General features: G+C 38.9%; 1 protein-coding gene across 1 annotated transcript in view; it reads right to left on the bottom strand.

Annotated features, from left to right (window-relative positions):
- KCNC3 (potassium voltage-gated channel subfamily C member 3) overlaps positions 1–23,206 on the bottom strand; it is a 1,369,778-nt gene that overhangs the window by 325,352 nt on the left and 1,021,220 nt on the right. Inside the window, exon 3 of the mRNA XM_044059195.1 lies at positions 4,158–4,352. Within this exon, the coding sequence (XP_043915130.1) occupies positions 4,158–4,352 (195 nt within the window). The remainder of the gene's footprint in view (positions 1–4,157; positions 4,353–23,206) is intronic.

Raw genomic sequence — 23,206 nt, 5'->3', positions numbered from 1 at the left:
TTCTTCTTCAGGTCTCTAGCATGCTGTACCAAGGTCGACAAACACAAATGTACACAAGGCTGCACTGTGAAAGAAGGCCTGAGATGCGGCTACTACTCTAGTGGAATGTGTTCAAGGTTCAAATGGCAAATCTTTATTATACCTTCAACAGCACAGCTTAATACAGTCATTTAGTCATTTTTCTGAGGTAGCTTTAGACACTTTGCATACTTTTTTTTTTTTTTGAAAAGCACATAAACAACTAAGGATCCTTTGTGAACATTTAGGTCCTGTGCACACAAAATCTAAGCAGCTGCTGTCAGGGAACATTCCTATGGTACAATAAATGTTCTCCCTTAGCATAGCTAGGGGAAAAATGCAACTAAACTTGTTGAGGTTAAACTAAGTAGCTTTGGTTTTAAAGAAAGATTGCTGTGTACAGACACCCAACCTTTATGCAATACAATGTAAGGAGGGTATACTGACAAAAGCTTGTAACACTGATGATCTTCTAGCTTAAGTAATAGCAACTAGAAAAAAGAGTTTCCAAGACAAACATTTTAACACTGCAGAAAGAAACTGATTCAAAAGGAAGGGAAGTGTGAGCTTTTCCAGCACAAAATACAAATCTTATAATGGAATATAATCCATAGTAGGAAGTCTGAGAACAAAGGTTCCCTTTAAAAATGCTTCATATACTTTCAAAATAGTTACACAATTCAGTATGACCTTTGATGAAAATTAGATCTAGTGGCTTATGATTTAATAGATGAGTAAAAGAGGCCAGAGAGGGACAGTTAGACAAGGCCTGAAGAATTCTTCTGGTTCTGCTCAAAAGGAAGACAGCAGTTTCCCTCACTGTTACCAGTTACCCTATCTCTGCAAAGGCAACTATTGAGAAAATTACCACAAAACTTCTTCTTCCTTCTAGAACCTGGTATTCATGCTGCTGACCACACCAAAATCAAAGCTTGCATGAACTCCACTGCATCCTTGAAAAGGTGTTTTGCACAGCCAGGCACTTATAGCAACAGCTATAAGGGTTTTGCCCTTGTTTTCAATTTCTCCAGATAGACTTTGACTTTAGGTCCAAAAAGAGTGGTGTCCTGAAAAAGTGAGTTTAGAAAAGCTGCTTTGATGTCTTCTGCAAAGTCAATATATTGAATATGAGTATGTCATTGCATACTGATACTGGTGTCTGTAGCTCATGTTGAACCCTCAACAAAACTGTACGCTAGTCTCACGATGCCAGTCAATATGAAACAGACAGGTGCCAGATGGAACTGTAGTTTCTTTTTTAAAGGTTCACTGGGCAATTGGTCCAGCGACTATCACATCTTACTAACCAGTTTTCAGTGAAGCTGCATCATATGAGCATATAGTTTATACCCTCAAAGAAAATAACTGTGAACAAAACATTGGCGGCTTTGTTTCCATGCTCTGAGATAAAATATTGGCACATGCAAATAAACAATTTTTACATATGGACTGTTTGAGGTTAAAATCTTTTATTACTGTGAGATTGCCATAATACTGGAACAGTGGAATAGGGCCTTTACCCAGTTTTGTGCAATCTCAGAGTTGGTATATTTAATTAACAGGATGTGTGGTGGGTGCAGAGGGTGCATCAGAGTTTGCTCTCCCTGCAAAAACATTGTTTTTTATTTGCATGTTCTGAGATTTTGTCTCAGAGCATGCAAATAAAGCCATCACTGTTTTTAGTTGATTATTTTGGGTTCACATTTTTCAAGTTTTTTGTATGTTTATACCATTACTGATAGACAGATAGATAGATAGATAGACAGACAGATAGATAGAGATAGATATATAAATATATCTAGAGATATACAGATGTGTATATGTGTGTGTGTGTGTGTGTGTGTGTGTGTGTGTGTGTGTGTGTGTGTGTGTCTCTCTCTCTCTCTCTCCCCCTCTATATATATATATATATATATATATATATATATATATATATATTAATGAAAGGCATAGATAATATAAGACTAGAACTTACGTTATGTGTATCTTTCATTATTCCATTATTATAACACATCATTTTCTGGTTCAGGGACATTGCAGAAGCACTGTATCTTCCCTATCTTTAGCTGATTACATGTTTGTGAGAGTGTGTGTGTGTGTGTGTGTGTGTGTGTGTGTGTGTGTGTGTGTGTGTGTGTGTGTGTGCGTGTGTGTGTGTGTGTGTGCGTGCATGTATGTGTACACACACGTACATACACGCACATAGTGTGTATTATTCAGTGAAAAACTATGTTAATGAAAGTTCAGTTAAACAAGACTGTTTCATTCCCCAGTCAGTAGTGATACAATCCTAAAAAAGCAAGAGAGCACTTGGAGCTTTACAGAAGGATTGTGAATACAGGCACCTCAAAAAACACTGACAAAAAAAAATAATTTTCTGTTAACTGGGATTTTCATTAAGTGAGTTTGGAGGTTAAAACCACGCCAAGTGCAAACACACACACACACACACACACACACACACACACACACACACACACACACACACACACACACACACACACACATGCCAGATTGAGACAATGTTTAAATATTTTCATGGGGTTCTCCTACATCCCATACACCCTTATGCAGGAGTTGTGCATTTGTATGGCAGATGGTAGATGGACTTCCTCCTCAGGGTGCTTACTCATTAAGTAGGATCACTTCTGCAAGTACTGCAGGCTATAAAAAGAACATACAACTCACATGCACATAATACTAATTTGCCTATTAAGCACCTTTGCAAAGGTCTTTTTTTCTTTTTCTTTTCAGCTGTCCCTTTTTGGTCCCTAACTACTTGATCCTTGCATTCTGCCTCACATCAGTCTTTCCAAACTTGTCACTCAGATAATGTATATCCTCACCATCACTCACCATTCTTCAGATAAGGATGATGGAGGCATCACAGTGTCTGCGGAAAATGAAGATGACCACTCCATTGCCCAGAATCTACATGTAGTTCCTCTCACTATCAATGTATGCATGTTTCTTTGTGTCCATGTACCAACATGACAACTAATCCAGTTGTCTCATATACGCCTCTGAATGTTGCTGTATTCCAAGTTCTACTGTGGATGAGCACCACAACAACAGCACATCAAGGCCCCATCCCCACAGCATGTGGAAGCAGCACTTTGCTATGTCTCATGTTAGTTGACTTGCTCTCCACTGACAGACTTACGTCTCTGACTACAGGAACTGGCCAGCCTCTCCTTACTGAACCAGGACAGTTATCTAAAAACTAATATGAATGACAACTAAGTTCATTATCTGACCCCTGGACAGCTGAACTCTGGCTTCTCATTTACCAAAGCTACCTGCTGTATAATACAGTGTGGGCAAAGTGCTTACCATTAAAACAGAAGTGTATCACTCAATATGCAACCGTAATCTTATTATGTTGCCTACATTTAAATTCATATAAATATTATACAATATTATACTGCTGACAGCTGATGACTGAATGCCTTATCGGTCCCTACAGGTTCAGTGGTTTATATATACTCATTTATGAGTTCCATGCTATTAATCCACTAATTTGCCATAATGAATATTATGCTAGCCCAAAAAGTAATCAACTAAATTATCAAAAAAAGTCATTGACTTTCTTCCATTTTCCTTTCTACCTTATATTTTTCCTTGATAAAAGCAAGGAATTAAGAAAATCCCACTTATCCATTAGGAAGAAATCATATTAACAAACCAGTATGACAGAAGGCTAATAATGATTCTTCCTTCACCTCTCATTCTGGCACATTAGTGGAGTAATGGCATTGAATTAATTAATGGTTACATATAAACTACTGAACCCACAGGGACAGGTAAGTAATTCAGTGATCACCTGTCTGCAAACTGATGACTGGTACAGTGACATATAAGCTAACAAATGATACATAGGAGAAAGGATTAACCTTAGATATGGTTGTATTCTGTGTGTGAATGTGCAGGCTACATGGGGAAGAGATTCATGGTGCTGTCTTGCCCTGCCTGCACTGTAATTAACAGGAAGTTTCAGCGAGGCCTCTGTTTTGTGCTTGCTTTGCATGGCCCCACCTGCATGGATTTGTTAATGAATATGGGTTCACAGCCAAGCAGCATGCTAGTGTACTGAGACTGGCAGGGACAGGGTTAGTCAAGATGAAGTCAGCATTGCATACCTTTGCGGATATTGCCATCAGGAGAGTGTGCAAAGTCTCCAGTGGAGAGTAAAAAGCAGGCGCGGTCTCGGTTATATCTCTCCCTTGATCCAGGAGTGACAGGAGATTTCTCCTCTGGTGACAGGGCCTGATCAATTGTTGGGCAGTCCTCATTCGCCAGTGCTGCATTTGCTGCATCACCATTCTGTTTAGAGTCTACAAGGGATAAAAAGAAAAACATGTTAATGGATAAAATACAACAATCATTTAGTCTTCAGTTTCTAACCATCTGTCTCACTACAGTGAAAGTATTTATGCATAAAATAGTGTCAAGAACAGCTTCACTCCAGTGTCTTAGAAGAACAAGTGAATCTCAGTCTCTAGCTTACAGTATCAGTAAATGCAAGGTGTCCTTTATGGCTGCAAAACAACATTCAACTACACCAAATAAATTCTATCCTTTTATGCCTGCTTTAATACCAGGAAAATGAACACATTTTAATCCGACTCTAGCATATACATAGTTGACAAAGTTTCATACTTATAACTGAAGATGTTAAAAACTGCAAAGCAGCCTTTCATCAGCTGTACAATTACACTCAGTCACAAGAAGGAACCATAACTCTATACAATTAGAAATAGGGATACTACGAAACAAGATAATATGGTTAGGACAAGTTATCATGACTGCAATCAACTGAATGATGATGTAAGTTCAAGCAAACAGCATGTGTACTCATCTCTGTTTTGTGCGCATTTTACACTTTCCTACTCAAATGTTTTTTTTTTTTCTTTGCTTGTGCGTTTCTTACTCTGGCTTCATCTAGCAGATCGATTTGTTCCAAGCTGCATGTACCATCAGCTGTTGGAACAGACATTCATATCAACCCTACTACCTGTAGGCAGCAGATATACCCTCAGACAGGGTAGACAAGTTATACAGTCTATCATAAAGAGTACCAGGTGACTTTTTAGTTCCTGCACTGTTTACAAATCCCAAAGGATGTGAAGTCTGCAAAGCGTTCTTTCAGTGAATGAGATCACACGTTTTATCATTCTCATGCTGAAGGTCTATGACTAGAACTATCTTGTTCTGCTTCTCAGTCAATGATTACAGATAACATGTCCTTTCCTGCTCAAACACCAAATTGTGGAGATAGTTTCAAACTGAAAAGGTCCATCCGCCAAGGCACTATTACTTTGATAAACAGCCCACTAACCTAGCTTCTTTTATTAAATGCATCTAAAACTTACCATAGCTTTAGTATAATACCATAATAACTTATACACACACACACACACACATATATATATATATATATATATATATATATATATATATATATATATATATATATATAAATATATATACAGTTGTACCAAAACAACTGCTCTTTGATACCGTCATGCAAATTACTAAAATAGACTGACAGAACTTCTTATGTGAGATCCATATCAAATAACACTTTGCATTCTTAATAAAAATAATAGAACAGGATTCAAACTGGAATTGCTTGTTTAAGCCACTGTTAATTAAGTTAAAACAAAAGATGCACACTTTTATCTTTGTCAGAGCTTCATCAGATCTAAGTTATACATGGCAGTAACAAGTAATATATATACTTTTCTGTTTTCCATATAAATAGCCATGTAAATTACAATGAAGGCTTTACACCAAGCGCAATTAAACAGATCACATTAAATGACAGTGACAGTGATTCAGACAGGGTAGATTAGATACAAATAAATCAAAAAATATGTAATGTGTATGTATATCTTTACATCTATATATCTATCTATCTATATATTGATATATATATATATATATATATATATATATATATATATATGGATCTACTTTACAGGAGCGAAATGCCAGTACACCAACTTTTAAAATGCTGAGATGAAAAAAACAAAAACTGACATTCCTGACAACTTAAATCTCTGACTATCAAAATAATGAAACTCATTAAGGCGATTTTCAAAACACCAACAAAACCAACACAGACGTGCGACCCTACCCCATAACTGATATAACCATACAAGTCCCACAAATGAAAACATTGTAAATCAAACTTCCAGCTCTGCAAATCCAAAACTACAAAATCCGACTTACCTCACATTTAACACAATTACAAATGTAAGAACTCATATAGCATAAAGATAGCACTGTCACTTTAAAACTCCATACTATGTACACAACTCTAACCTAAATCCCACACAACAACCAATACCCATATACTACTACAAAATCCCATTGAATATTCATGATGGTATCTACACCACCTTCATGAATATTCATTGGGAACTCCTCAATTCCATTATCACAATTATTTTATTTATTACTTTTAGGCTTTTGCAGGGGGGCTGTGTCTTGAAGGTAATCAAATTAGTACTTTGTTTGTCCTATAGTGATAACTTATTCTATAGGCTGGGAATAAGTGGAATTAGGAAACTATTTCTGCATTTAGTATGGTTTATTTGTGGATGTAGATTTAGGCCCTTCATGTGGTGTTCATGTGGGTGTTTATAGAAATACTGATTTTACAAAGAAAGTGAAGGTCAAATCGGATTGGGTCTTTCATGAATCAAAATGCAAAACATAGGTCACCTCGGAGCAACCTGTAGGCTACTTGGTATAATGGGAATTGTGCTAATCTATCAGGATAGCTGAAATATTTAAGACCTTTGTTTTTCTTGGTAAGATGTCTTTGTGGCCTTTCTAGGAGAGCAATATGCTTTATAAATGTATACATACCAAATGGGTATTGTATTCAATGAAGGGTCGGATAATGTAAGAGTACAATGGCAGTATGACTTATTTGGCTCTAGAACACATTATCTTGGAAACTAACTGATGCAGATAGAAGGATTTTTGACTATGTGGAAACATAATGATCAAATAAAAGAGACGTGTGCACATAGGTGCACAAGTATCATATGACTGTCACTGTCGAAGGGTAGCACCATTTAAGACATATGGAGTGGAAACTGTTTTTCTTTTTAATGAATAGTTCTATACCTCACTTTTATGCATTTAACTTCAGACCATTTTCAATATACCAGGTATGTGAATAGTCCAGTCTTAGCTGGAGCTGTTTAGTACCAATAGATGAGTGAGTAAAAGAGCACAGCTCGCAGTCATGAGAAAATTCATCACCCACACATCTAGGATATTGGACTGGACATCTGGAAAATAAATGCCAAACAGGAGAGGTGCCAGCACTAATCTTTGTGTACCCCACTTGTTATAATTTTATGTAAAAAGAGGAAACTATCAACTTTTACTAGTGGATATCTGTCAGATAGCCAACTTGCAAACCACTGGACAGCATGTGGGCTTACATTAAATGTTTCTAATTTTTTAGCAGTACTAGTATGGAGGATATTGTCAAAAGCCTTGATCTGACTGAGAAAAACAGTATGCTCTGAGTGAACATTGTCCACAGCCTCTTTAAACTTTTCAAAGATCCTTACTAGGCATAAGAGACAGGACCAGACATTCATAAAACCAAAATGATTGGGATCTAGATTCAGATCTAGATCCATTAAGTTGCTTGTGTCTGCATAAATGAGTTCGGCTATGATATGTTCCATGATTTTGCATATAAGGCAGGTGAGGCTAATATGCCTGTAATTGCCTGGATCTGTAGATAGGGCATCCCTGTGTAGGGGAGTCACAGTTGCTGCCCTCCATTAATCAGACATAAACCCTGTGGCTTGGCTAAGGTTGAAAAGTTTAAGTACAAGCACAGATTGTTAATGATGAGAGTGCAGCCTAGTCTGCTATCTGGTCTCAAGTATTACTTTAGTCTTTGTCTGGGATTTTAAGACTTGTTCTAAGGTAATTTCAGGTATACTGGGGACAACATTGTGGAAAGGCGGGATAAAGCTAGCAATAAATTTGTCTGCTAATTTATTGGCTATATACTTGGTATGGGAATATGTGATATCATTATAGAAGGGCACAGTGCACTCTTGGACATTATTCCTTTAATTTCATGGCACAACTGAAGAAAGATGTGTTCTTTCCTTTGGTATCTGTAGTGACCTTAAATTCATCCTCTGCTTTACTTTTTCTAATAGTACTCTTAAGTTAATTGCTGGCATGTTTCAATGTAGTTTTGAGGGGTCTATATTATTTTGTTGAATGGCTATTCAATGAATAGTCCAGTCTTAGCTGGAGCTGTTTAGTACCAATAGATGAGTGAGTAAAAGAGCACAGCTTGCAGTCATGAGAAAATTCATCGAACTGCGAATTTTAACTTAGGAAAACCAGCGGTTGGCTACTGACTGGAATTTGCCCTTTTTCCCACTGTAGCATGATCTTGGAATTGATATATTTAGTTACGGCTGGGGGTGCAGCCCCCACATTGGGTATGCCCCCCACCTTGGCAGGTTTTAAATTTTATTTATTTATTTATTTTTGTGGTCACTTGGTTGGCCAACCGCTTGTTTGCCCTACTTAAAATTTGCTGCTCGATTAAGAACGGCTTTGCTAATCAGGTGTTCGACGAATGGCTATTCGCTGACTAGCCATTTGATGAAATAATATAGACCCAGTTTTGAGATAAGGGGATGGGGATTTCTTACAACTTTTCATAATTTTCTGTATTTTGTTATAGGCTCATAGGTTCATAGAGGTGTACTAGGCTAATGGTCGTGGGGCCTTTACAAGCCTAGCCATAGGATTACCCTGGCATCATGCCACCCGACCTTAGTTCCCAGTGCCTATGTCAAGTAGAGCCACTGGAGTTATCACCAGGGTGAATTTTCTATTTCCCATCCACTCATCAAGATTTCTCTTGAAGTTGGTCAGCAAGGTGCTCTGCTTGATATGTATGGAAAGTCTATTCCAAAGCATGGGCAGTCTCTGGGTTATGAACCTGTCCCTCTAGTACATTCTGTTGATTGTGGAAATGAGGTTGAGGTCTCTGGAGCATGTCGTGTGGAGGGATTGGGATTTCTTTAGCTGTAACATTTCTAACAGAGCTGGGCAGACATGGCTTTGTAAATCAAGCAGAGATCGCCTCTAAGTAGGCGATATGAGACAGAGAATAGTTGGAGTTTTTTGAGTCTGTCCATATAGGACAAGTGTTTAAGGCCTAGGATCCTCTTTGTGAGGTACTTTTGCGGCCTCTCCAGTTGTTGCAGGTGTCTAGTGAGGTACATGCCAAATGGGGCATTGTACGTGATGATTGGCCAAATGAGGGGAATACAGGGAGACAATGACCTCTTTCTTCCTGGATGCAAAACCCTTAGTAATGAGATGTGCCCCTTAGAAGGACTTTCTGACCACAGTGGTAATGTGGTGATCAAAAGAGAGGTTGTTGTCAACCTGTGTTCCTAGATCTCTTATAACACCTTCTGTGTTCAGTGGACTATCATCGATGTGGTAATTCATGGGAACCAGGATTTTCCCAAAGGGGATGATGACTCATTTTTTTGCTACTGAACTTAAGGCCATGGTTCTGACACAAGTTGTTGGTCTTAGTGAGGCCATTCTGTAGGATGTCAACATCACTTGGGGAGTTAATAATAGCTCCCAACTTGCAATTGCCTGTGAACTTTGTCAACCAGAATCCCTTTGTGTTGGCCTGTACTTCAGAGAAGTAGATACCAAATAGGAGAGGACTCAGGCCAGAACCCTGTGGCACTCCACTCGTGATAAGTTGGCATTCTGACTTGGAGTCAGCTACTTTCACACTGTGGGTTCTATCTGTGAGCCAGTTTGCAACCCACCTAGTGATATAGGGTTGATGCCTAGCTTAGTGAGTTTTTCTATGATTCCTGAGTTGGGAATGGTATCAAAGGCCTTGGCCAGACCAAGGTAAGCTGTATGAACCACCTTGCTTTCATCCACAGCTCTGGTGACTGACTCAAAGAAGTCGACCAAGTTGAGCAGGCATGATCAACCCTTCAGAAAACCAAACTGTGTGGGATCCAGAGTTTGGAGATTCCTTATATCCTTGTTTATTATGTCCATGATGATGCGTTCCATAGCTTTGAATATCAGACTCGTCAGGCTAATGGGGCAGTATTTCCTAGGGTCTGTAGTTACTCCTCCTTTGTGGAGAGGGATAACTGTAGCAGTGCACCATTCGGTAGGGACAAAGCCTGAGGTGAGGCTGTGATTGAACAGGGCACACAGGTGAGGTGCCAGTTCACTCTGTAGTTCGTGTAGAACACAGCCAGGGATATTGTCAGGTCCCACAGAAGCTGTATTCTTGGCCTTGGACAGTGCTGTTTTAACCTGTGCAGCGGTAATACTGGGTGCCTGGCAATCTACCGGTATTGTGACCGGTCCTTTGGGGGGGTATAAAGTTGACACTGAATCTGTTGGCCAGTATATTGGCAATATCTGTTGGCTCGGTATAGGAGGTACCATTGTGCAGTAGATCAGAGCAAATCTTGGTATTGCCATGGAGATTCTTTACATAACTATAGAAGGCCTTGTGGTTGTCTTTACTATCTGCTGTAATTCTGTTTTCATAGCTAGCTTTAGAGGATTTGATGAGGGATCTCAACTCTTTGTTGAGGCTGATAAGGGAGTTTTTCCAGTCTTGGGACTTCACCTTATTCCGCATCAGTTTCCTCCTTTTGTTGTAGAGTTTGTTTATGGCAGGGGACTACCAGATTGGCTTCCTTTTTTTGGAGGGGAGCATCTTGGTTCTATTGGGTATAGTCAGATCCATGCATTTGTGTACATGTTCGTACAGTGCATTGGTGTATGATTCAGCGGTCATGCAATTATTCTTCATTTGTATGGGTGCCGTGAAGTTAGCCACCTCTGTTTTTAGGAGCCCAGAGCTAGCTGCGGAGATTATTTTCATGATGGTTACCTTTGCAGGGGGGTGGCATGGATTTCCAAGGTGATTAGTTTCTGGTCGGAGGAGTTGACTACTGGTGACTCCAGGGAGGAGTTGACTACTGGTGTAGAGCAATGGTCACCCATGTTAGTAACGACCAGGTCAAGGATGTTGCTACCTCTAGTGAGGGTAAGAACCGGCTGGTCTGAGGCATTGGAATTAATGAATTCCAGGAAACGTTGGGCAAGTGCATTGGTACATGAGTAGTTTTCTCAATTAATGGAGGGGTAGTTGAAGTCACCTAGTATGAGAGTGTTAGGTTGGACCCTAATATTCACCAGGGTTGTTAGGAATGTGGAGTGTGAGTCTTGGGACATGGTTGGGGACCTATACCAGGCTACGACCTGAATCACAGTCTTAACCAATGTTAGCTGCACCTGAAGTATCTCTGATGCATTATGTTAGACTACCAGTCTGGAGGTGTGCGCATCCTTTATGAATATGGAAACACCACTGCCTTTGGAGCTTCGGTCCAAGTTCTGGGGTCGAAAGGTGTGGAATGAGTTATAGCCTGGTGGTGCATGGGTGCTTTCTGCTGCCTTGAACCAGGTCTCTGTTATGGCACAAATGTCAATGTTCTCCATTTTAAGGAGTGCTTTGAGTGAGTGCATTTTGAGATTTAGACTTCTAGCATTGAGCAGCAGGACCCTCAGATTGCATTTGTTTGTAGCTGTTATGGTGGTAATTTGGTCTTTGGAACACCATCTAAAAAGGCACTATAGGGGTGGCAAGAGCCTTGGCCAGTATCTGGAAGCTTAGGGGTGATAGATGTAGGACATCTCTGGCAAAGCATCAAGGTCTGTCAATCATGTCATCCCAGGCAGACAGATACTGGATCCCCTTAGAATGACACCAGAAACTTAGACAATTGTTGAAATCAATCATTTTCTGCTTGTACTGTGGTATCATTCTGGGTGATCGTAAGATGCTGCTCAGGGCTAGGGTCATACCCGCCTGGGCTACATAATCCGAGAGCTCCTCCATATCTCTTTTCATGTAGTCCAGGGAGGTACGTCTCAGGTCATTCACATCCGCATGTACAATGACAGTCATATTTGTAACTGGTGTTGAGGGACCTGGGTGTGTGCATTATTTGGCAGATCCTGGCACTTGACAGGCAGCTGACTGTTACTTTCTCCTTATTCAACCTAGTGAGTGGGACTTCAGTATGCCTCACTATCGACTCACTTATGACTAGTGTGTTGGGCATGCTGTTTTGCCTTAGGGACTTTGGTTGAGTGGCACACTGTTTTGGAGAGTTAGGCATCTCATGATTAGTGTTGTGTTGTGGTGCTCGAGTGTGTTTCTGCCTTGGAGGTCTCTGCTGTTTGGGTAGATTTTTATTGAGAGCCTCTGCAAAGGTGGTTATGTGGTTTGTGATTTTATGTGAAGGCAGTGATGGTGTGTGTTCTGGAGGGCAATGTGTTCCATGTGGTGTGGCGCAAGTGTTGACCTTCTCCTTCTGACTAGCTATTCCGGTCTTGGCTGGAGAGTGAGTGGCTTCCAGTTTGGAAATAGAAGTGCATCTCTCACAAGTCTGAGTGTTGGGAGGTAAGAGGAGGGGGTTGTCGGTGTACATGAGGCAGTTGCTACATTGCCTCGGGACGCCCAATTTCACCAGGTTAATAGGAGAAAGAACAGGGAACTGACCTTTAGACATGCCTGGAAGGGTGGGCATTAATAATAAGTACTGGATCTGTTTCCTTGTAGAACATTTTTTGTGTGCTACAATAATTGCTACAAGAAGTCTGGTAAAGTGGTAGACTAATAAGCTAGTAAAAGTGCAAGAGAGGAGAGAACTAGCAGATCTAAGGGAAAAATTGAAGAGCAGACTTTGGCACTGCTAAGAAGCTTACAAACAGACCTGGATACAGCAAATCTGTATCTGGAATAGACTAGTTAAAGGAAAGGGGGGAATGCGCACAAATGCATGCTTTAAAATCAGAAAGTTGAAAGAGATGGAAAAAACTACCCAACGGCCAATAAACTACAATTTCTGGGCCAGAAACCACTCCTCTTGTGGTAGATAGGGCACCTAGTGCTTACCACTCCCACTGACAAGTTAGAAGGCTTCCCTCTAACACAGAAAGGCTTGGGGGCTCAGAATCTTACAAACAGTCCTGGATACAGCAAATCTGTATCTGGACTAGACTAGTTACAGGAAAGGCAGGAAACAAGCTTAGAATTTGTTTTTTACAGAAAAACAGCTAAAACAGCACTAAAAACAATTCAAGTGCAGTGCAAGCTAGCACACTTGAGTATGTAGCAATATTAGAGCAAATACAGTTTAAATAAATACAATTTATTCAAACTGTATTCTGAAGTGAATTCAATTATTCTTTTATTCAACTCTGAACAGTTAAAAAGTGCCAAAAAATATACTTATCAGCTGAGAAGCACACTCAGTCAGAACACAAGGAGATTCTAGCAAAATGTATTTATTTTTTTTTTTTTTTACTAAAGTGGAAAGGGAGAAAGCAGGAACAGAAGATAATTAAAGATTAAGAACCTAAGTGGGTTGACCTTTTCATATGTTCTCTCTGTATTAGGTAGAATGAGCTAATGACACTCGACTGGGAGGAGTGTCTCAGATCACATTTACAGTATGGGTGGGCAACTGCAAAGCCACCAAGTATAAGAACAAGACACCAATAGAGAGGGCAGATAAAGGAGCAAGGAGACTCTAGAGAATGCTTTTTAACTGCAAACAAATCAGTTATATGATAATTGACTACAACATAGGAACCTCATAAAAATGCACAGAAAAGCACAGATAGAGCACTCACAAATAGAAAATACAACTCTCAGTATGAAAAAGCAGTTTACAGTTAATTAATTTAGTAAAAATGCAATTAGAGTAATGAAACAGTATCTAGCAATTACAAATACAGTTAAACAGTATAAAACAGTACACAAATGCTGTGAAACAGTAACAAAAGCTTTATAGCAGTGCAAAATGTAGCAGATTAGCTGTATAGCACAATTATAAGTGTTAAAGAAGTGCAATTCAATAAAATAAATGTAAGAAATAACTTATTCTGCTCTTGGAATCTTAAGGAATTTCTGCTTTGTCCCAGTGATGAATCACCATTCCACAGCCTGGTAAATAGAAGCACAGCCCCCTGCAGACACAGGGTTTATATACTAGAAAGGATGGAAGAATATAGAAGCTTGAATTACTACCCAGTCCTGGTAGCCACTGCTCTTAAACCAACTACTCATGCTAGAGAAAGTCAGAAAACCCTATTACTCTCAATAACAAAACAGACAAGACACTATCAGCAGATGATGGCAGCCAGAAACACAGGAAACTCAACAAACAAAACTACCAGGCCTGGATAACAGCAGGCCTCTATCCAGATTATGCTACCTGAGTAGAACACAGAAACCTCCCAACAAATGCACAGAAAAGCACAGATAGAACACTCACAAACAGAAAATACAAGTCTCAGTATGAAAAAGCAGTTTACAGTTTAGTAATTCAGTAAAAATGCAATTACAGTAATGCACACTATTACATCTCTTAGCTCTAGCCACTAAATGAAAGTTTTAAACAGATAAAGGAGCAAGGAGACTCTAGAGAATGCTTTTAACTGCAAACAAATCAGCTGTATGATACCTGACTAGAACACAGAAACCTCACAAAAAATGCACAGAAAAACACAAACAGAGCACTCACAAACAGAAAATACAACTCTCAGTATGAAAAAGCAGTTTACAGTTAAGTAATTCGGTAAAAATGCAATTAGAGTAATGAAACAGTATCTAGCAATGAAACAGTATCTAGCAATGGAAAATACAGTTAAAACAGTATAAAACAGTACACAAATGCAGTGAAACAGTAGAAAAAGCTTTATAACAGTGCAAAATGTAGTCACCATTCCACAGCCTGGTTTATACAGTTTATTAATAGTAGAGTTCCATCAGAGATGCTTATTCGAGAATTTATCATTATATTTAAGAGGACAGGTACTGAATTTTCTATGCAGCTGTTTAGGTGTTAGTAAAAGTCAGAGGTGAATGTGGCAGCCCTTTCAGCTGGGTCCATTTGCAGGGGATTGCTGGTAATTTTACTTAGGTCTTTTATAAGCCGAAGTTGGTTTGTCCTTGTGAAATCCGTAAAAATGTTTTAATTTCGTGGTGGGGTGGTACCACTAGGCCTGACAGAGAACATGAATTCACAGTCCACGGTAAAGCAAGACGACACTGCAGCAAAATAGCGTATACACTTTAATTATCCGCTTTCGTACCAAAACTTCTTCAGAATGAATACAATAAAATCCACTTCCTTCTTAAATAGTAATACCAAAGTCAGGTGATCAATTAAACAATAAAAATCAATTATTACATAAATTCAACTGTTGTGAACACTTAATAAAATTACTTTAAACAACCTAACACTTCATTAAAAACAAATATTAACAATTGTCAGTTATGTTTTAAAGCAAAATGAGTGAAAATAGCCGCTTCATCTTTCTTTATATTGAGTTTACGCTGTTTTAAAAAACACTTAACATTAACTGTCTCGTTAAGACCTGGGGCTGTGTCAGATTTTAATTTAATCTGCCAAGAAGTTTCCCTTTGTAAGAGATAATTTTTGAAATCCCCCTCCCTCCCATCTTTGTACCCCACTTCCAAAATGGAGAACAAAAATTTGCTGAAGGAGGGACAAATCAAGGAATGCTTGTAAAGAGCATTCCTATCATCCTTGGACTTAATGGAATATAAATGTTCTCTGATACGGGTCTTCAGCTCCCTAGTGGTCATCCCAATATAGAATGCCTCACACGAGGAACATAGGGCAATGTAAATGACACCACTCGTGCCGCAATTTACATATCCTGGGACTGTCAAAGTTCTATTGGAGGTACATACAGATACATAGGGACCCGTGGAAATAAATCTACAAAAATGACACTGGTTACACCTATACATTCCCTGGTGTTAAGGTCATTTCCATTATATTTGGGAGGCACTGATTTGGATCAATAGCTTGCAAAGAAGTAATAGTTGGATTTGTTAATGGTGATTTGGATCTCCAGGAACTCCAAGTTAGGGTCATGGGTAATTTGAAGTGAGGAGATAGTATTTCTCATAAATGCAGATACTCCCCTACAGTTACCCAAGGACCTGAAGGAATGATAGGCACTAAACCCTGGCATAGAGGGACTACTATCACTGCACTGAAACCATGTCTCATTTAGTACAAAAATATAAATATATTTGAGTTGCAAGAGGGCCTTGAGTTCAGTCATCTTTCTATTTAGGCTCCTAGCATTGAATTGTGCCACTATTTCCTGAAGGTGTGTTGTAAGACCAACTATACATCTTCCATGGGGCCTGACAATATACCTGTTGTATAATAAACAGTACTAAACATGCTCTGGCAGAGCCATTCCTCAAACTGGGTTCTTATGAGTACAACAAAAACGCATTATGTCGAATGCGTTTTCGTCGACACATGTAGAGCGAACAGGCAAAACAGCAAAGCGGCTGTTCAGCGAATTATTTCCCTGGGAAAGAAGTCTCTTGACCGCTTTGTTGTTTTGCCGTGTTCTGAAGTGTAGTGTGGTCCCTTGTCCGGTATAGCTCCAGAGCGTGATTGTGCAACAGTTACTGACCTTAGGGTTAGGGTGCGGGTTAAGGTAAGTGCATATGTATGAAAGTGTTTACTGTTTTATATTTTGTGTTAGATGTATGGTTGAGTTACGTGTGTATGTGTTTTCTGTTGTTTACTTTTGTTTGGGGGGGTAGAATTAGGGTTAAGGTAAGTGTGTATGTGTTTGGAGCTGTTTATGTAAATATGCGAGAGTTACTGGCCTTAGGGTTAGGGTGCGGGTTAAGGTAAGTGCATATGGTTTAAAATGTTTACTGTTTTTTTTTTTTCATTAAATGTATGGTTGGGTTATGTGCATATGTGTACTAAGTTGTTTACTGATTTTTGGGGGGTATAATTAGGATTGGGTATGTGTGTATGTGTTTGGAAGTGTGTAATGTTTTTTTTTTGCGGGGGTTGGAACAGCGATTTCTTTCCCTAGGAAATAAATCGCTGTTCTATGGATTCGACATTTTCAGCTTTTGCTGAAAATGTGTCAATGTAACATTGTTCACTGTTTTAAGCGTTCGATGTTGCAATATAGACCCACTCAAACTGATTAACCTACATTTAGTTGCAGGTTTTATTCTTGAAATTTGGAGAACTGCAATAGTGATGCCAATAAAATCTTTCAAGGGTACAAGGGAGACCAAACCACTAACTTCACAATTTACAGAACCATCAGCCTGACAAGTTTCATCATCCAAGAAATAAAACATAGAGATTTGACCTGCATCAGTTTGGCTTTATCAAAGGAAGAGCCTGTCTGATGAAGTTACTTAACTTCAAAAGAGAGTGACACAGGCTGTTGACAGTGGTTATGCTGTTTACATGTTGCATTTTGGCCCTGCCATGGTATTTGATAGCATATCCAATGTTGGCATTATAGGTAAGTTTAATGCTTTAAAAATAATCCCCTATGTGTGGTAAAATGGATAACAGACTGGTTAAAAGACAAAACCTTCACAGTGACAGTGGCACATGCCAAATTAGAAAGTATAAAGGCAACCAGTGTTGACTCACAGGCTCAGTATTGGGACCTCTCCTTTTCAGCAATTATATTTCTGATGTCCAGACTGATATACAAGACCTCTGGCTAACTAAGTCTGCAAATGACTGAAAGCTGACAGTTATTGTCAAACCCCTTCTAATACCCTAACCCTTTAAGAAGAACTTACACATGTAAATTACTGGTGAATTGAAAAGGGGCTCAAAGTAAATGCAAAAAAGTGCAATAAGGTTATATGTGGCAGACAACTCTCTGAAAGAAATTGCTTAGCCTAACATATTTAACAAGTAAACCTGAAGTAAAAACATTTTTAAATGGCAGAAAATTTTAAATTACATACTGAAATAACTGCTCACAAAAAGTGCAGCAAAAACTGGCAACCTATAGAAATGAAATACGCATTACAAAACATTACCGTACTTAAAGTATAAAATATTGTAATGAAAAGTGTACTAAATACAAAATTGCTCCTTATTTACTATTCCAACAATTACTTATCCTCTCTCTCTCCCTTTATGCACCATGTGGTGATTGGGCAATGGGCACCTTGCAGCACTCGTTGTTTATGTAGCAGTTATGAGTTTTATGGGCTCAGGTTGTTAGCCCAAGGCACAACCCTCCTCAGAGGGTACACCATACACACTCGTATGTACAGACTCACACTTAGGGCCAATTTAGAGTGCTCAATCCACCTACTGCATATTGTTGGAATGTGGAAGGAAACTGGAGCACCTGGATGATACCCACATGAACACAAGGAGGACATGCAGACTCCGCCCAAAAGGCACCCCAACCGAGAATCAAATCAGAGAACCTCTTAATGTGAGGTGACAGTGCTAACCACTACACCACTGCACCACCCAATTACTTATTCCCATCATTATTAATTCATCACACCCTGAATAACAATCTCTCAAACATAAAAATGTACACTTACCTGTAATGTTCTTTAATGTCCAGTGGCGATCTTGTATAAGCATGCATCAGCCATATTCTTTTAGTAAGCTGATTGCTTTTCCAGAAACTCTGTTCAAAAATGTACCCACTACCCATGCAATCAAAATAGATATTATCTCTCAACATTTGCCTGAATAGGCTACAAGATCAGAAGTTCTGAAGTACTCCTTTAATATAGCCTATTAAGCCTAATTCATAAATAATCATTTACCACAAAAGGTAAATATTTAAAAAAAATTAAAAAAGACTGCAGATGAGAAATGTTTCAAAATGGTCTAAAGGTGATATGCAATTTGGTAAGACATACTGATTTCTTAAGCATGTGTACTTTATTTGTAACCACAATACTTTCAGGTGTTAAGAAAGCAAGTATCTGAGATAATCTGAAATGAGAACTAATACCATCAAGGAATTAAAGAAAAACAGTGGCTATGGTCAGAGGTGGCCATCGAAACAACGTTGTTACTACTAGCTTCTATATTAATTCTTTCCCAGTAAATGGACTCGTCCTGTCCTTGACAATCAGAAGCTTCCATGGCAACCTTCCACGAGTTCTGCAAAGTAGAGTCTGAGGGCTGATCCTATCTCAAGTCTCTCCTTGTGACACTTCCCAACTCCCTCATCTGACACCTATGTCTCAAATTCAGGCTTGCTACTGCCACTTAACTCTCCCCTTGATGTAAACCCTTCCAAGAGAAGCCTAGTACCATTCACTGGTTGGAACTCAGATTTGGGCTCTCTGCAACTAACTAGCCCATTGAAATAAACACATCACCAGTCTTGGTTGGAGTTGTGGGCACTATCTGTGCCTCATCTTGGTGCGTTCCCCAACTGCTTGTCTCTAAGCTAGAGTGTCTGTACCACATTAAAATCTTCACTAGAATATTATTGAACACTGCTGCCTGCTTGCTCCCTTGTCCTCCTACCCACTCCAGGTAAACTGGCTGATGATACCTGGAAAGGTTTCTCTCCCAAGGCTGTAACTGGAGTTAACTGCTCAGGGAAGTATTACTCCCTTTTAACCACAGCAAGTATAGTAACAGTTTGATGCTGTATCCCTTTTGGCAGTGGTATCTTTCACCTCAATCAGGTTAGAGTCTGCATTCCTGTAGTACTGTTGCAGCAACTGTCATCAGACAACCCACCACCATTGTACTGCTACCCAGCTTTCTTCTTTCCATGATTTTCATTTCCCATCTTGTCTCAGTAAACAGTGCTACCTAACATGCCCTATTTAGTTGCAGAAAAATATTTGACCCCAATACCTGGCTGCATACCTGAACTACTAGCACCCCCATTTATTTGCAGAACCTGCTGTGATGTCCTAAAAATTACCTGCTATAAAACAATGTGTTCTCCTCGAGTCATACCTGGACCACAGCATTTTCTTACAGGTCATGGACTCACAAGTCTGTTTGCATTATTTTCCATTTTTTCAGATACTCAACACTGTTTATATTACCCTACGTTTTTCAAAGTTCTCAGGCTTTCTGCTTGCTCTCATCCACTGAAAGACAGACAAAAAATCATAGAGCTCTGGTACTTCTGTAATTTGTTGTGTATATTGTGTGTGGAATTAAGCAAAAGCCCAGAAACAAAGCGGTGTGTGGTGTTTTTCTTATAAGATGCTACAGCCATGGTTGATTTCAAAAGAGATAGCACAATATTTGCAAAACTTGCATGACATTGACCCTCTAAAGCAACCCTCATAATTTCATTATCCAGTGGATAGCATTGTCACCTCATAGCAAAATGTTCTCCAGTTTGATTCTTGTTTGGGGTGCCTTCTGTGCAAAGTCTGCATATCCTCCCTATGTTAGTGTGTGTTTCGTCTGGGTGCTCTGGTTTCTACCCATATTCCAAAGACATGCATCTGGAGTGTTTTTCTCTGGGCCGCTGCTGCAATTGGGCTCTGTCTAAGTTGGACTTTCCTGGTAAATGAATGTTAAATAAACTTTAAATCACACCACACTGTGCCACAGTATCTACCCCTCCCACTGCGTGATACTCTAATCACAGCCATGACTGGGACCTGTGCACATTTGAAAGGTCACACATGGTACTATATAGTGCACCTTCCTTCATTAACAACCTGTATGCCTCGCTCACTTGTAGTGATATATATAGCCTACTGAGTATGCTCAGTAACTGTACATAGACAAAACTGGCTAGATATACACATCGTTACCATGAATCACTTTAATGAATTGTGATAATGAATGCTCTGCATTTTATACTGGGTCTTCTGTATGCATGCATGGTGGACCATTTTTGTGAGTCCAAGATGTCAGTATAAAATGTTTCTGTATGTGCGTATAAAGACAAATATCCTTTATATACTCACATACAGCACACAGTGATCACCAGATGTGGAACAAATGCAGGGGTAATACAGAGCACTATATGTTGGAGACAGGTTATATGAGAAAGAAAGAAATGTGAACAGAAATAAAGACTGAAAAATATATATGTGTTACAAAGTTAGTGGTATATCCAGAAATGCACTGAATATATAAGCACAGTCTGGGTTGTAGGCATTTTATTTCAACTTGATTTTAATGTTCTGCACTACTAGACCTACAATATCATCAGTGGCCCACAAGTGCAGTTTAGGCTGGCTGTATGTAAAACAGCCCTGAATAAAAGACTCCATTGCCCCCACTGTTATCCAGTGGCCCCGTTGGCTTACCCACACCATTCAGATGATTTATTATTATTAATATTATTATTGGTATTATTATTACTCTTCATATTTTTCCTGGATCCTTTTCACACAGCCTGATTAATCAACAACTGTTGAGGAAATAATTAAATTAATACAAGGGTCTGGAGGCTCAGTAGCCTCCAGAAGCCTTGGGGTTCTAAATGCGCTGCTGTGCATCTTAGAGCTTTTCCCAAACATATGATATAATGATGGCAAATTGGTGGAATGCCAGTTCACATACAGCGTGTTTCTGGTGTGTTAGAAAAGCCAGACTACTTGGATAAATCCACACAGAGACAGGCAGGACATGCAGGATACACAAAGAAAGAGCCACAGCTATAAACTCAACCAGAGAACCAACTGTTGTTATTAGGAATTGAAATTCAGTCTTATATTTTTTGTTTCATGGAAGAAATAAGATAATGCTAGGCTTATTGTTCAAAGACAACAAAATAGTTCCCAATAAAAAGAAAGGACAAATAATTTTGTAAGGACATATAAATAATATCAAGGAATAATGCCTACCTCCGTATAAGGTAGTCACCTTCTGTTCAACTTTCTGGTGTTATATTTGGATGAAATTTAATGAACAAATGGACATAGCCATATATTTCAAGTTGCTGCTATCATACATATACCAATGCCTCCTCACCTGTAGCCACAAACAATAAGACACCTTATGTATACTTGTCTAATGTCAGACTTGGAAAAAAGTAAAAGAACAGAGTTGCTGTCAAGTGTGTGTGTAATTATATATATATATATATATATATATATATATATATATATATATATATATATATATATTTATACATATATACATACATACACAGTATGCCTGATGTCAGATTTGGACAAAAGTGAATGAACAAACAGAACACAGTTGCGGTCAGGTGTATATGCATGTATATATATATATATATATATATGTATATATATATATATATATATATATATATATATATATATATATATATATATGGATCTACTATTATTCACCAAAAGCACATTTCACTGAAAATCAAATTAGAGTGCACTTTACACAGAAAGCTCATTTCACCGAAAACACAATTCACAGAAACACATTTCACCGAAAGTTGTAAATGGCCTGTACCCCACTGTAGTGCGACTCTGGAGTTAGGATATATAGTAAGGGGGGGTGTGGAGGGCACCGTAGCCCCCCACATATTTTATGTATATATTATTGTCAGAAAACAGTAATATATTTTAATTACATATCCATGTATATAATTCAAAATATTTAAAATATGTGGGGGGATATGCCCCTCACACCCCCCATGTTGGGGGTGGTACCCCTACCCCCCCTTACTATATATACTAACTCCAGGGTCGCACTACAGTGGGGTACAAGCCATCTACAACGTTCGGTGAAATGTGTTTCTGTGAATTGTGTTTTCGGTGAAATGAGCTTTCGGTGAAAAGTGCACCGTGAAATGTGTTTCAGTGAAATGTGCTTTCGTTGAATAGTAGTAGATCCATATATATATATATATATATATATATATATATATATATATATATATATATATCTTTAAACTACACCCAAAAGACAGTCATCTGTATACATCTGATGTTTGATTGTAAGGAAAGTGCAAAACATAATCATAGTAATGTGCTATGCATTGCAGCTTGTTGTTACTATGTAATACATTGCCCTTAGACAATCTATAGTGTACTTCCATACAAATCACTGAGGTCTGATTTTGAGGTAATTAAAAAAAATGGTGACTGCACTGTTTTCAGCCTCCCACAAAAGCTATGGTATCCCCTCTGTGTGTATCTCTGAGCAGGGCAACGTTTACACTAGTTGGGCTCCAGAGTTGAGGTCTCTATTAAGCCTGTGTCCAAATTCAGTTGTACAGCCTGTGTTGTAAGAGCCAGCAGGTCTCCAGAGTCTCTGTGGGTCTAAATGTT

This window comes from Protopterus annectens, chromosome 17.part0 (genome assembly GCF_019279795.1).
Source record: "Protopterus annectens isolate FY-2018-M chromosome 17.part0, PAN1.0, whole genome shotgun sequence".
Classification (NCBI taxonomy): domain Eukaryota; kingdom Metazoa; phylum Chordata; order Ceratodontiformes; family Protopteridae; genus Protopterus; species Protopterus annectens.
This window is presented reverse-complemented; position numbering and strand designations above follow the sequence as displayed.